At 40.0% G+C, this 15,523-nt stretch overlaps 1 protein-coding gene across 1 annotated transcript in view; it reads left to right on the top strand.

The window, feature by feature from the left end:
• LOC126477208 (high-affinity choline transporter 1) overlaps positions 1-15,523 on the top strand; it is a 361,021-nt gene that overhangs the window by 134,933 nt on the left and 210,565 nt on the right. The window contains exon 3 of the mRNA XM_050103600.1: positions 13,758-13,931. Within this exon, the coding sequence (XP_049959557.1) occupies positions 13,766-13,931 (166 nt within the window). The 5' untranslated portion in view covers positions 13,758-13,765. The remainder of the gene's footprint in view (positions 1-13,757; positions 13,932-15,523) is intronic.

Genomic DNA, 15,523 nt, shown 5'->3' with positions numbered 1-15,523 from the left:
CATCCCAATCAAATATCTTCATAGGGCAAGGATGCGTGGAGCATAACATCATTCTTAATCCAGTGGTGTTGGCAATGTTTGTCTGGCACCCGATATCTTCATACCACTGCCAATATTAGTTCATCTTTCATATCTCTGGACGTAAATAGCGACACATTATACTACGAGCAGTTTGAAAGGATATTATGGCTTGTTATTCTGGATTTTTATGTTTTAGAAATAGCTATTGTGAGTAGTGTGAGTGTAAGTATATGAGTATCGACCTTGTGGACGTCGCAAATGGATGCTAGCGTAATCCTCTAGTTGGCTTCATTTCGTATTTTGGCGGAATTTTGGAAAAAAATTGACGTTACATTCGTTTCCACCGTTAAATCAACAAACAGATTTTGTTCTTCGATATTCCAAAGTGATTTTTCGGTATTTGTGGGCAATAATATAAAACGGTTTGTTTACTTACTATGCAAGGTGAACCACCTAAGCCTTGCCCCTCAAATACTGCGGAAATGGAAAGTGCTATTGATGTGCGGCTTTCACAGAACGGATTGGTAGTCAGGAGCTCGTATTGTTAGCCAATAAACAGACTGTAATAGTACTTAGAAAGTGTACTTTTTGTGCAAACATACATTTTTAAATGGAACACTGCTTATTTGCATTAACAAACTAAAAGCGGGGTAAATTAGAATTTCAGTGGTGTTTGTTGCAGGATTCTAGTGCGAGTCGTCCACAAGATATCGTATTTTGAAAAATTCCCACACCGACACTTGCACAATACCTGTTATAAGAAACACTAAAGAACAACACAAGTTCATACACTAGTTGTAAGCATTACGGCGAGTATCGAGATAATTGATCATCAGAGGTTGTTTTCAGAATGAGCACAAGCAGTAGCAATATACCCTTCTAGTCTGGTATGGAAAAACTGCAACACACTTGCTAGCATTTCAGTGGAGAGGTCCTAGCAGCTTGTAGTAACACGTCGTTGAATATCATCGGGTGTAGTGGTATGTCCTTGTACACGGTGCCTTTCAGCTTTCCCCGAGGGAACAAAAGTCTGCAGTCGTCAATTTCGGGGAACAAGCCGGCCAAAGTACAGGTCCTCTGCGTCCAATCCAACGATTTGGAAAAAAAAATCGCAAAGACATGGTGTAGCACTTTGTGCACTATGGGCCGGACAGACATCATGCTGGCACCACAGGTTCCTCCTAGCAAGTAGCACACGTGGAAGATGGTCTGTTAGGAGGCTGCGACGCTTGCGCGCATTCAGCCTTCCGTCTATGAAAAACGGGCCTATGAGCTGACGGTTCAGTATCCCACACCACAATTTTACACTTCATAAGGAATGACGTTCCAACTGACGAAGCCAACAGGATTTGTCAAGAGACCACAACTGCATGTTTCATACACAGTTTACTTGGCCGTGATCGGTAAATACGTAATCATCAATACATGATACATCTGGAGTATCTTGTCTTAATGCCTATGTACAGAAGTTAGCACGATCCTCATAATCTTTTCCATGTAGCTATTACTAAAAAAAGGTGTGATAGGGATGGAACCTATGTCGATGGAGAATGTATAGCACACTTGTTTGAGTCATGCTACTTTCTTGCGCGATTCCGCGGGGGCTAACGGCCGAATCAATTGCAACGGCAGCAAGAATACTATTTTCCCCATCTTCTGCCGTCAATTGTTTCCTTTTGTTACGTTTCTAGATGTTACATCACGTAATTCGTTGAAGAAGTTGATTAATAATTGCCAAGGTGGTTGATGTTTAATGTCTATCTTTCCGCATACACAAGAATGAGCTGCATTCTTCCTACTCTTCTCATATACTTTGAGCATGTCAGCTTTTTCTCCATTGATAAATCCCATTAAGTACTATTACAATCTGTTTATTGGCTAACAACAGGAGCTCTTGATTACCAATCCATTTTATGAAAACCGCACATCAATAGCAGTTTCCTTTTCCCCAATATTTTCGGTGCAAGTTTTAGGTGATTTACCCTCTATGCTATAGTTTTGCGCTATTAAGTCACTCTAGTCAATGTAAAACTCTCTGAATTTTGATCATAGTGTGGTCTGTGGTGTAGGTGGCGACGTCTGTTATTGCAAATATTGTTCAAGAATTGGAGGGTAGAAAAGCATACTTCGAGGACCTGATATTTTTAGAAATTTTTCAGGAATGTTTCACTTTACCAGTGGCCATTTTAGGGGAGAAGTGACAATGCACAACGTTCTACACTGGAATAATATAATTGGCATTGTTGACTGGCAAATACTGCTTTTTATAAGTTTCGCTTTTGTGCTTAGTTGAGGGTTTGTACCATTGGTACAGTCAGCATTTGTTCTAATCTGCATGATGCACTTAAGTAAAGTAGGCATGCGGAAGATTTGCTGCAAATATTAACAATACTCTTACTGCCTGTCAACCATTTCCACTGCAAACTTACGACACCTACAAGAAGACTCTCAGCCAACTCAACGGGAAAAGAAACAACTTGAAAGTCAATGAAAATATAATCAATATCATAGAATTCCAAATTAAATTTATGCCAAGTTAAGCAGTTATTTTCAAGCAGCATACAAAGCTAAAATAGGAGCACACAGTTCTTGTCTGATTTTGAAGTTAGACAATAGTGTGAAAGAAACTTCAACTAAACAAAAGATTATACAATATGCACCTGCAGATAGCAACTTACCTGAACACACCTACAGCCATATGGCACATGACAGACAAAGCATAGCAGGCAGCTAAGAAATTATCAACAGAATAGATTGAGGAAGGGGAGGGGCCTGAAGTTAAGCACAAATGACAAATGTAAAATGTGGTGCACAATGCCGAGTGCGTTCCAATGTGTAAGACGAAAATCAAAATTGAAGATCAAAGGTCAAGTTTACGAGTATATTTCGTCCAGAACGCCCACTGCATTCCTACTAACTTGCTATTAAATAATAACAAAAAAATCCCTAAGTACAAACTCACAGATCAGAAGGAACGAGCGAGGTGGCGTAGTGGTCAACATACTTCCTCGTATTGTGGAAGGAAGCAGGTCAAACCACCATCAGGCATCTAATTTAGGTTTTCCGTAGTTACCGTAAATCTCATACGGCGCAATTAATTTGGGAAGTCACAGGCTACTTCCTTCTACACACTTCTTCAATCCGAGCCTCTAATGAACTCATCGTGGTCGGTCTTCCTCTCTTCAAACTGATGATGTTGACACAAGCACTTTGCTTATTTCAAAACTTTAACTATTCTCGGAAGACAAGTCACTGGATCCCAAAGAAATTCTTATTAGGTGTTACTTTGAATCATCTGCATGTAATAAGATCCATACATGGAGTCTTTTTTTCTTTTCTTTTTCCGTGCTGTACCAACCTCTTCATCTCAGAGAAGGACTTGCACCTAACGTACTCTATTGTTTGTTGGATATACTAAAATCTGTGCCTCCCAACACAGCTTTAATCCTTCACAGTTCCGTCTTGTACCATGGAAGTTATTCCTTGATGTTGTAACACGCGACCCGTCAGCTGGTCCCTTTTTTTTGTCAGTGTTTCCCATTCTTTCTTCGCCGATTCTACAGAGATTTTCCTCATTCCTTACCTTATCAGTCCACCTGATTTTCAGCCTATCAGTACATCTCAAACGCTTCGATTATCTTCTTTTCGTCCATTTCGTCATTCACTACCATACCAAGCTTCGCTCCAGACGTAAGTTCTCAAAAATTTCGTTCTGAAATTAAGGCCTATGTTTGATACCAGCAGACTTCTTTTGGTTACGAATATTCTCTTTGCCAGTACTAGGATGCTTTTTATATCATCCTTGGTTCGTCTACCTTGTGTCATTTTACTTCCAATGTAGCACAACTCCTACACGTCATCTATTTCATGGACCCAATTTTGATGTTAAGTTTATCGTTAATCTAATTTATGTTACTCCTCATTATTTCACCTCTCTTCGATTTACTAGCAGTCTATAGTGTGTGTTCATTAGGCTGTTCATTCTATTCAACAAATCCTGTAATTTTCTTCACTTTCACTGGGGATAGCAACGTCATCATCGAATGTTATCTCTGATATCCTTTCGCCATGAAGTATTTTTCCCACTCCTGAAAATTTCTGTTAATTGAGTCGCTATTGGTTCGTTGCACAGATTGAGCAATAGTTGCGAAAGACTGCATCCCTACCTTTTCAACCCGGTCACTTCTTCCTTGGTGTTCCATTCTTACTTTTCCCTCTTGGTTCTTGTACATTTTATATACTGATCAGCCAGAACATTTTGACCACCTATCTAATAACCGGTGTGTCCACCTTTGGCACGGATAAGAGCGGCGACGAGTCTTGACATAGAAGCAATGGCGGCGACGAGTCGTGACATAGAAGCAATGATGCCATGGTAGGTCGCTGTAGAGAACTGGAACTACATATGCACATACAGGTAATCATCCAGTTCCCGTAAATTCCGGGGTGCCATGAGCTCTGACGCCACATTGTAGACGTGTTCGATCGGTTCAGATATGACAAGTTAGGAGGCCAACACATCAATTGGAACCAGGCGCTGTGTTCCTCGGACCACTCCAACCCACTCATGGCCTTGTGATATGGCTCATTATCTTGCTGAAAAATGCCACTGCCGTCGGGAAATATGATCGTCATGAAGAGGTGTACGTGGTCTGCGACCAATGTACGATACTTCTTGGCCATCGTGGTGCATTGCACGAGCTCCACTAGACCCATGAATGCGCACATGAATGTTTCCCAGAGCAGAATGGAGTTGCCGCCAGCTTGTCTCCGTACCTCAGTACAGATGTCAAGGAAGACATGCAATTGTGCAATGAATACTTTTTCTCTTAATGATGAATTACCCCAAAATATGACGCCACTTGCAAACTGTGAATAAAAATATGCATAATAGGCTAATTTACTGATACGATTATCCAAAAATTTGCAATAACTCTAATGTTATAAGTAGCTGAACCTAAACGTTTCAGCAGATCATCGATGTGTTTCTTCCAATTCAATTCCTCGTCGGTGCATACACCCAGAAATTTTGAATATACTGCCTTAGCAACAGACTTCTGTTCAAAGTCTATCACCGGTGCTATGTTGTTTACTGTGCAGACTTGTATGCACTGTGTTTTCTCAAAATTTAATGAGAGTCCATTTGCGTAGAATCACTTAATAATTTTCTGAAAGACATTATTTACGATTTCCTTAGCTGATTCCTGTTTGTTGGGTGTGATTACTATACTTGTATCATCAGAAAAAAGAATTAGCTTTGCATCTTCATGGATATAGAGTGGGACGTCATTAATATATATGAAGAAAAATAATGGACCCAAGACTGAAACCTGTGGGACACACTAGCACTGATTCCTCGCCAGGTGACGCTGCTATCGCCTGTCCAGGTTTATATCGATAGTAGGTGTATGGTCATAATGTTCTGGCTATTTAGTGTATATTACCCGTTTTCCCCTATATCTTACATCTATTCTCCTAAGCATTTCTAACATCTGGTATAATTTCACGTTCTCGAACACTTTGCCCAGGTCGATAAATCCCTTGAACATATACTAATTTTTTGTGAGTCTAACTTCCATTATCTATCTTGTCAGAATTTCTTCTCTGGTACCTATATTTTTCCTAAACCTAAATTTATCGTTACCTATTCTTTTATTGTGTGTATTATTCATATCAGCAACTTGACCACAGAATTACAGACTATAAACACCTTAACGTGAGGCTTTTCGAAGGATCTAGGGCGTATCCTAAGATCGATGAAATTCCATTCTCAAATGTTCAGTGTTGGTTCAGGAAACATTATATGTGTATATATATCCTGTAAAAGGAGCAGGCAGGGCTTCTAGTAGTCCTATCTAAGCATAAAATGCATGAAATGTGACGCAGGATTGTGTCTACAATGTTTCGAAACATACCAAATAAATCACTAAACCAAAAATTGCATATTAATTTGTGTTTGTTGTTATGAATCGGTTTAAAAGAATTATTTTGTTCAAATTTTGCGTTATTTCTGTTAAAATATGCCTATAATACTGTCAGTAATAGAATTACAATGTCGCAGGGAAAATTTAAAATACGCATCTAAGTGCCCAACGTGTCGATATGGATACGGTATGTTACAGAAAAAATAAGATATAGAAAGGTCAAATAATTGCTCGTTTGCACTATTTAGTTGTATAAAAAGTCAAAAATTTGAAAATGTTCAAAAATATCCAGTTTTGAAAAAATAGAGTAGTTAAGAAAGTTACAATATAACTGGTAAATTTATGGAGCCGATCAGTTCGTTCCCACTCCAAGAAATAACATTGCAAAGCGTTCTGGAGTCAGTAGTAGGAAGGTGAATGGAAGATTTGACAAATTGGATCTGGAAAAGCGCTGTGTGTCTTGCAAGGGAACCGCATATAAGTCACTTGTGACGTATTGCTTCAGTGTGAGGAGTCCTTATCTTGAAAGCTGCCGAAGTGGGTGATTTCGAGGATTACATTAACTAGCAGGTTTCCTTAATTAGCTACAGCTCATTTTTCATCAAGATCTACAGAGGTAGTTCAGTGAGTTCGTGAAATCAGATCTCAAGAGAAAGTAAACAAATTATTGGAAGAACCTAACTGTAACTTTACTCACTTGCCATGCATTTTTAGCACTAATTACTGTCGTTATTACGCATCGTGTTACTCTGATAGCCAGCTGTATTATTAAACGCCATTTTTTATGTTTGCGTATTCATTTTTTTCCTACTGGCAACCATGCATTTGGTTATTTTAAAGTGACATTATTCTCGTTTATCTACACCAAACGCCGGAGCGGTCGTGTTTTGTGCGCCATCCGCCCAAGTTCGTTTCATGTGTGAGATCCGAATCTTCTTAGGAAAACAATGGTTCAGATGGCTCTGAGCACTATGGGACTTAACTTCTAAGGTCATCAGTCCCCTAGAACTTAGAACTACTTAAACCTAACTAAACTAAGGACATCACACACATCCATGCCCGAGGCAGGATTCGAACCTGCGACCGTAGCGGTCGCACAGTTCCAGACTGTGGCGCCTAGAACCGCTCGGCCACCCAGGCCGGCAATCTTCTTAGGAGAAGTTGCTGCGCCGTCACTAAAAGACAGCAACCCATTTGTCATATGGTAACGGAGTTTCTCGATATTCAGGCAATGAGTCCATCCCGCCTACAAAACTACGTTCGTGTCCACTTGGAACCTCGATGACCGCCTAGGAGTACTTGGAGCAAGCGAGACACTGAATCATTCGAAGAACTTTAATTGCAGGTGACAGACAGAGAAGGAAAGCAAAGAGGATGAGCTCTAAATGTAGATGTCTCATAGGAAGGACAACCAATGCTCACGCGGTTTGATGAACACATGGTAGATGACGCTGTCGCATGGTACAAGGAAAATTATAGGTAATGAAAAAAGAACGTTGATAAGAATTCTGAACATTTACCTTGCAACCATGTAACTAAAAACATCATAAACCTCGTTTCGTAACAATTACAGCATTGAACTTTCAGGAATCCATTTAATCAAGTAGGCCCTACTGGTATGCTGGAAACGGAATTTATTTTGTTCTTCCCATAACGTGGGGAACAATTATTGTTGGCTTTTTGTTCAAATTCTTCAGGCCCTTCTGCGACACCCCGGGTCACTCCAAAGATGTACTTTTGGGAAATTGTCAAAACTTTAAGCAACCGAGTCAAAAATATCTGCCTGATACTTTTTCAATCTAGCAAGCTTTTGTGTTCAGTACATTAACACCAGATTACTGACGTAGAAAATTATTCGAAACGAAATTGTTTATGCAGCGTGGAAATCACGATAACGCCGAATGACCAAAACACAAGAAAACAGGTTCAAAGCATCTCATCTTCCCAGCCGAATTTCGCTGCGCCACATATTGTAACACTCTTGACGCACTGTCGGCGTTTGAGTGCCACTTCGTGTACACTGATTCCTATTGCAACCAGATCTGGATTCACTGGTTCACAGGCCAATGGTAGAGGTATTTTTTCCGCTCCAAGTGATGTTGTGCATTCATACTAGTGGGATTCTGACGAGCTTCCGATTGTCGTGATGACGCGCACTGACCTTTCCGTTTAATTGGAATTTCAGATGGGGCCCGTACGGTTTGGCCTATGTCTCGTCCAGTGTAATGATACAGTGCAAGAAAGCCTTTCCTTCGCTCTCACAGCGTTCCATGTGGGTACGAGTCGTATCATAACTGTTTCCGCATTTCCGTCGAATCATGCGAAATCATCAGGATGAACTTTTCTTATGTCCAAGCGTTGTTCCGAAAGTTGTGCACAGTCATACGCTCTACTCCTGTCTCTCGAGGCCCACTCACGAAACGTTTGGCATCGATCGGTGTCGAAAAACGAGGCAAGAGCAGATGGCTTTTCTTTGATAGGGATCCACCTGGCCTTGTTGAAGACTTTTACCCACGTTGCCACTGTTCTACAAGGCAATGCGGATTCTCCGAAAGCCTCTTGAATACCTTGATTACTCCATCCTGCTCTACGTCCTCTGGCACATTCAATTCCAGCTCTGTTATCCATGTCTCGAAAATTTCGTGACAGACTTCAGCAGACCGTCCGATACATGCGACTCTTTTAAGTATTCATGCCCATGATGAAAAGGGAGAGTCTACTTGCAGTGAGGTCTGTAACTGACGTGATTTGTTCAAATGGTTAAAATAGCTCTGAGCACTATGCGACTTAACTTCTGAGGTCATCAGTCCGCTAGAACTTAGAACTACTTAAACCTAACTAACCTAAGGACATCAGACACATCCATGCCCGAAGCAGGATTCGAGCCTGCGACAGTAGCGGTCGCGCGGTTCCAGACTGTATCGCCTAGAACCGCTCGGCCACCACGGCCGGCGATGTGATTTGTAATCGACGTTATTTCATTACGTTCTGTTGTATGGCATTGTTTCCGCTATTTAAGTCCGAACCCTTGTTGATTTTACTGTGTAATGTGGAATAAAATAAATGTAGAATGTATACATCGCAGAAGATGCAGTTTCAGGTACTCAGCCTAAGGACAAAACACTTTGTAGATGCACAGTGTCTGTACTGTATGTTGAGGGGCTGGGATGTGAGGTGTCGCTGACCGGGCCAGAATCGCACATAGCGCGGGCAGCCTGAGTGGGCGTCCTTTGAGCTACTGTGCCCTGGTGTTGCGCGTCAGCGAACACGCCTCTCAGCTCGCAGGCGGCACCCCGAGGTCAAGGCCGACACCTGTCTGCCGCCTGAACGCCAGCAGGAGCAGCAGAGGCGCTGCGAATCTGCGCTCAACGTCTGGCGATACGTAGGCGCGGGCAACGTGCCTATTGTCCTATTCCGTTTGAGCATCTGTCCTATTCTTATCGTGTAAATCATTTTTCCTTACATTCTCAGTCGAAATTCCTTTGATTCTTCTGCTCGACTAGAGTGTTTTTCTCTAGCGCAAGATTTTTGTTACACTGTAATTACCATTTGTCGTTAAATTCCACGCCATCCTTACTGACATTCAATAAAGAAGCTTGCAGAATGCTGCCCAGAATCGATGAATTACGACTGCGTACTCGTTGAGCACTGAAAGCTGTAGGTGAATGCCTGTAGCACCGGCTTTGAATAAGTGGTTCTACGGAAAATTTTAACCGAAATCGAGTACAAAAAAGTACTGCCGTCCAGCAAATAAATTAAAGCAATTTTCACCAAAAAAATGACACACGTGAAAGTATATTATAACACAAGGAATTTAACAACTGACATACTGACAACTAAAAGCATGCGACCTTGGTAATGTTCGTATAATAATTTATTACATCCACGATCGCCGGCCGAAGTGGCAGAGCGGTTCTAGGCGCTACAGTCTGGAACCGCGCGACCGCTACGGTCGCAGGTTCGAATCCTGCCTCGGGCATGGATGTGTGTGATGTCTTTAGGTTAGTTAGGTTTAAGTAGTTCTAAGTTCTAGGGGACTGATGACCTCAGAAGTTAAGTCCCATAGTGCTCAGAGCCATTTGAACCATTTTTTAACATCCACGATCGCTTAGATGTATAAAAAATATTCACATTATCCGTTACGGCAAATAACTGCCATCTTCAGATGTGCGTCTGTGAGAAGTTTAACAGTGAATCAGTCACATTTGGCGTTCAAAATACACCGCACGCTTGATTACCTAAAAAAAGGGCTCTTCTTGTTCAGATCGCGTAAAAAACGTCACAGATGATAAACTTTATGAATTGCCTTATACTAACTACTATTCTGAAATTGAAGAAGTTGATGACGACAATTCTGATAAAGAAGATCAAGCCATTGTCTCCTCCGAGCATTATTCACAAAGTGAGCAAGCATATGATCCTGAAGATGATTGGAAGGTAATAGTGGGGTTGTAAGTGAGATATATTTCATAGGAAGAGACAGAGTAAATGGAAGAAAATCTGATGTGAAAGTAAAAGCAAGACGAAACAAAAAAGAATCAAGAAAAGATTTTTGTTTATCATTAAAGTTAGAAATTGTGAGTCTTTACAAGAGAAACCATTTAATTTAAAAGATAAAACAAAAATGATTTATCTCATGAAGTTAGCAGACTGTTACGTATTGTGGACCCCTATACATAATTCTACTAGATGTACGCCATCTTTACTAAAGAGTGTCACTTAAACAGTTTGAAATAATAATGATAGAATATTATTTCTAAAATAAGTTTCCAGTGAAATGATGGATATGTGTCAATCCGTGTGGTGTATGAAGTACGCCATGCGCCCGCTAACGTAAGTAGGATGTATGCACCCATTCGATGACTAATCCACAAAAATCTTCGTACAGACGAACAATTAGTTAGGCGCTTTGAACATTATAGTCTTTTAACGTCTCAGTGAATGTACATATCGTCACATGATAAAAGATTTCGCCTTCTTTTTATCCTTAATGTTACGACATAGCTGTATTTTAAGTGTTTTTTTGTTCGGAAATATACGTTAACTTTGCCGCTACGAAAATATTTCGCAATTTTATCGGACACCTGGCCGTAATAAGTCATGGGAACATACGTCATTTTTCGTTGTTAGTGCAGAGTTTGCCCTATGCTGTAGTTTCACTTTTCCTTTCATCTTCTTGTTCAGTAATGTCACATGACTGCTTCTACAACCGTTGTTTGTTGCTATATGTTTTAAAATTTTAAGTTCTTTTACCATTTCATTTACAGTCTGCGACAGTTTGAGGATTCCAGTGACCATAGCATAGAAGTATACATTTTTATATTGCTGTAGATGGCAGGACTGCTCGTTAATAATGACATCGGTGGTCGAAGACTTTGTTAAAATGGATATTTCATGTTTACCTCCAAGTTTGGTTACTGTCAAACCTAAGGAACTGAACTTGTCATTTACTTCCATCTTACAAGGGAACCTCCCCATCGCACACCCCTCAGATTTAGTTATAAGTTGGCACAGTGGATAGGCCTTGAAAAACTGAACACAGATCAATCGAGAAAACAGGAAGAAGTTGTGTGGAACTATGAAAAAAATTAGTAAAATATACAAACTGAGTAGTCCATGCGCAAGATAAGCAACATCAAGAAAAAGTGAGCTCAGGAGCGCCGTGGTCCCGTGGTTAGCGTGAGTATATGCGGAACGAGAGGTCCTGGGTTCAAGTCTTCCCTCGACTGAAAATTTTATTTTCGCAAAGTTATGATCTGTCCGTTCGTTCATTGACGTCTATGTTCACTGCAATAAGCTTAGTGTCTGTGTTTTGCGACCGCACCGCAAAACCGTGCGATTAGTAGACGAAAGGACGTGCCTCTCCAATGGGAACCGAAAACATTTGATCGCAAGGTCATTGGTCAACCGACTCCTCCACAGGAAAACACGTCTGATATATTCTATACGACACTGGTGACGGCATGTGCATCACATGACAGGAATATGTTGTCGACCCACCTAACTTGTACATGGGTAAAAAGATTCTTCTACCTTGCCCATTTAGGTTTTCTTCTGGATGTGATAATCACTCGCAAAAAAGTGATGAAAACATAAGAGTTTGTCACATAAACTGAAAATAAAAAATTAAACTTTTCACTCGAGGGAAGACTTGAACCTAGGACTTCTCATTTCGTAGCTGCTCTCGCTAACCACAAGACAACGGCGCTCCTAGACTCCCATTGTCCTTGATGTTGCGTATCTTCGCATGGACTACTCAGTTTGTATATTTTACCAATTTTTTCATAGTTCCATACAACTTCTTCCTGTTTTCTCGATTGATCTGTGTTCAGTTTTTCAAGGCCTATCCACTGTGCCAACTTATAACTAAATCTGAGGGGGGTGCGATGGGGAGGTTCCCTTGTTAGCTGTGAAAGTTAAATCGGGATATATTGCGCTTAATCTGAATTTAGTTCAGCTTCATTAGCTTCGACTAATATGATAAGATCGTCAAGATATTGCTTGCGGTCCACGATTGTTTCCTGTTGTTTGTGGGAATCTACTGAAGAATCTGCATTCAAAGCCTTTTCTAAATATATCTGCAAGTGTTCCAGATAAGCTATCCCCCATTGCTGTTACATTTTGCCTTGAAATTTGAAATAATTGAAATCCAGCACCAACTATAAAAAAATCTGTTCACCAATGCTTAATTTTCCGTACCTATTTAGGTCCTTCTTAATGATTTCAGTAGTTTCTTTGACTGGGACGTTTGTGTTATACCAATCGAAGCGAATGTGATTCGTTGCGTATTGCAACACCTCTAATAACGTTTACGAATTCAGGGCGTTGTTATGCTGTTTAAGACTGCTGAAAGCTATACGTCCTCTTGATCCTGTCATTGAGTATCATATTTTTAGCTTGGTATCTGATATTGATAACAATTGGATGACTTCGACGATTCCATTGTATTCAAAAAACATCACTGTTTTATAAATGTAATCGTCATCATAATTAATAACTGCCGTATCAGCCTTTTCTGCTTTCGCTTCAGCTTTTTAATTGTTTTAATTTAGTTTAGATTTTTATTTTCATTTTTTCTTTCATTAGCTAACACTTTTCTAACTTAAACATTGGCATCCACTTGTTGGTACTTACACATCTGAGCCAGTTATGAAGCAGTTTTAGTTTCTGTTGAAATGCGATTAGTTTCCCGTCGATGACGAACAGTTTCAGCTCAATGACAGGACAGTGAACCTAACGTCCTAACAAGGGTCTGATATATAATGCTAAATTAAAATATTTTATACAATGAAGCGGTACAAAACCCAGTAGAAATTTAATTTTCGCAATTAAACAGAATACAGCAGATCCTAAAAGTGCAATAGTAGCTCTAATGAATAAATACCAACAAATGGCCACTAATGTTAAAGTTTAAAAAGGTAATTAATGAAAAGAAAAAGAAAAATCTAAATGAAATGAAAACAATTAAGAAGCAGAATGAAAACTTTCAGGAGAATAATGCAATTGTAACGAAAGAAGATATGGATAATACAGCAATTTTACTATTACATTTATAAAACAATGAATTTGTTTGAAGACAATGGAATCAGCTAAGTCAATAAGAAGAACATTCTTAACAAATTTGAGAAAGACATCAGGGGGAATCACAGGATGCAGCAAGTTTTCTAAACCTTCGTATGGGAGACTGATATTTTGGGACACCTGTAGCCTAAAGACATCGTTAATCGCCTTACTTGAAGACATTACATTATATTCTCATTCTCTCTACCAATAGCAGGACAGCATCTAATATCAGGACATTTATGTTGGCAGGTCTCAAAATGATCAACATCGCGGGCGTGGTGTCCATCGTTCTGTTCTACGTGCTGATCCTAGCGGTGGGCATATGGGCCGGCCGCAAGAAGGAGGCGGGCAACGACTCCGAGGAGGAGGTGATGCTGGCAGGCCGCAACATCGGCCTTTTCGTCGGCATCTTCACCATGACAGGTGCGCACTGCACACAGCTGCCGCTTCAACATGTGTGGCTCAACAGGCTGTCCACATTTGTGTGGAGGAAAAGATATCTTCTAGTGCGATAATATCCAAGAGGGTGAAAATGTTAGGCTACTGTAGAATCTAACGAGACTTGGTTTCAATAAACAGATATTGCTCTCTGGTATTAAAAATTCGATGGATTGAAGTAAATATCTCAAGGATGCTCTTTTTCGGAATCCTAATCCAACGACGCATGCTATTCATTCGCTTGGAGTGTAATAGTTGCTATCAAAAATCTTTCAAACGAAGTCAGGAAATGTTGGATACAAGTAACCCTTACAACAGTTCATACTACGACAAGTATGTGTCATTAATTGGTTTGTTGGTGTCACGCTGAAGGAATGCGCCTGAAACATATCTGTTACCTTTTTTTTTAACATTAATTCTAAACACAAAGCACAAATTTTAAATTTTGTCTTACTTGTTTGGTTAACGTTTCATTTTATTTTGTTGTCGTTAGTGTTGTGGACCAAACAGTGATTTGGTGCATCTCTCGATGGTGATCATCCTCTTCTAATTATATCTAGTATCTTCCCATTATTTATCGGATCCACGTATCTAATATACAGCTTTGTTCCGTTTCACCACCTATCGAAAACGTGGATTCCTTTCTTGTCTGAACCGCCTATCGTACATGCTTCACTTCCGTACAACAACACATTCTAAAAAGACTTTTCAGAAAATACTTCCTAACATTTAAATCAGTATTCGAAGTAAACTTTTTTTCCACAAACGCTTTTCTGGGGAACCTGTATTTTGTATACTATCTACTTCGGACATAATACGTTATTATGCTGCCAAAATACCAAAATTCATCTCTTACTTTTACTATCTCATTTACTAATTTAATTATCTCGGAATCTCCTCATTTAATATGATTACATTCCATTACCCTTTTATTAATTTATTGCTCTTTGCAAGACGTCCATTCCTTTCATATGCTCTTCCAATTACTTTGTTGCCTTGACAGGATTACAACGTCATCTGCAAACCATAAAGTTGTATTGCTTGTCCCTGCAATTTAATTCCCTGTCCAAACGTCACTTTTGTTTCCTTAACTGCTTGCTCAGTGAACAGAGTTAATAACAACGGGGATAGGCTACGAAATCTACCTCACCACTTTCTCAGCTATTGATTTCCTTTAATATCCTTCGTCTCCTACAACTGGAATCTAATTTGTGCACAAGCTGTACATAATCTTTCGCGCCCTGTATTTTATACCTTCTACCACCAGCCTAAGAAATCTCTTACATCACATTTATTGGGGGTCAGCTGTCGACGTTGAAAACTTCTTAAGGTATTTCGCCGATGATTCTGGTTATAAGGTATAAAGAAGTTGCAACGTTCGAGAATTGTAATGAATTACAAAAAGACTTACAGATGTTTGGTTTGTGGGGAGCTCAACTGCAGGTTCATCAGCGCCCGTACAAAGTTTCAATTGTTACACAGTCCATGTTTTTAGAAAGTCCACTGTTATGAATGATCATGATGATGAAATGATGAGGACAGCACAAACACCCAGTCCCCGGCAGAGAGAAATTTCC

The sequence above is a fragment of the Schistocerca serialis genome, chromosome 1, assembly GCF_023864345.2.
Source record: "Schistocerca serialis cubense isolate TAMUIC-IGC-003099 chromosome 1, iqSchSeri2.2, whole genome shotgun sequence".
Classification (NCBI taxonomy): Eukaryota; Metazoa; Arthropoda; class Insecta; order Orthoptera; family Acrididae; genus Schistocerca; species Schistocerca serialis.
Note: the sequence above shows the minus strand (reverse complement) of the source record. Positions and strands in the feature narration are given on the sequence as shown.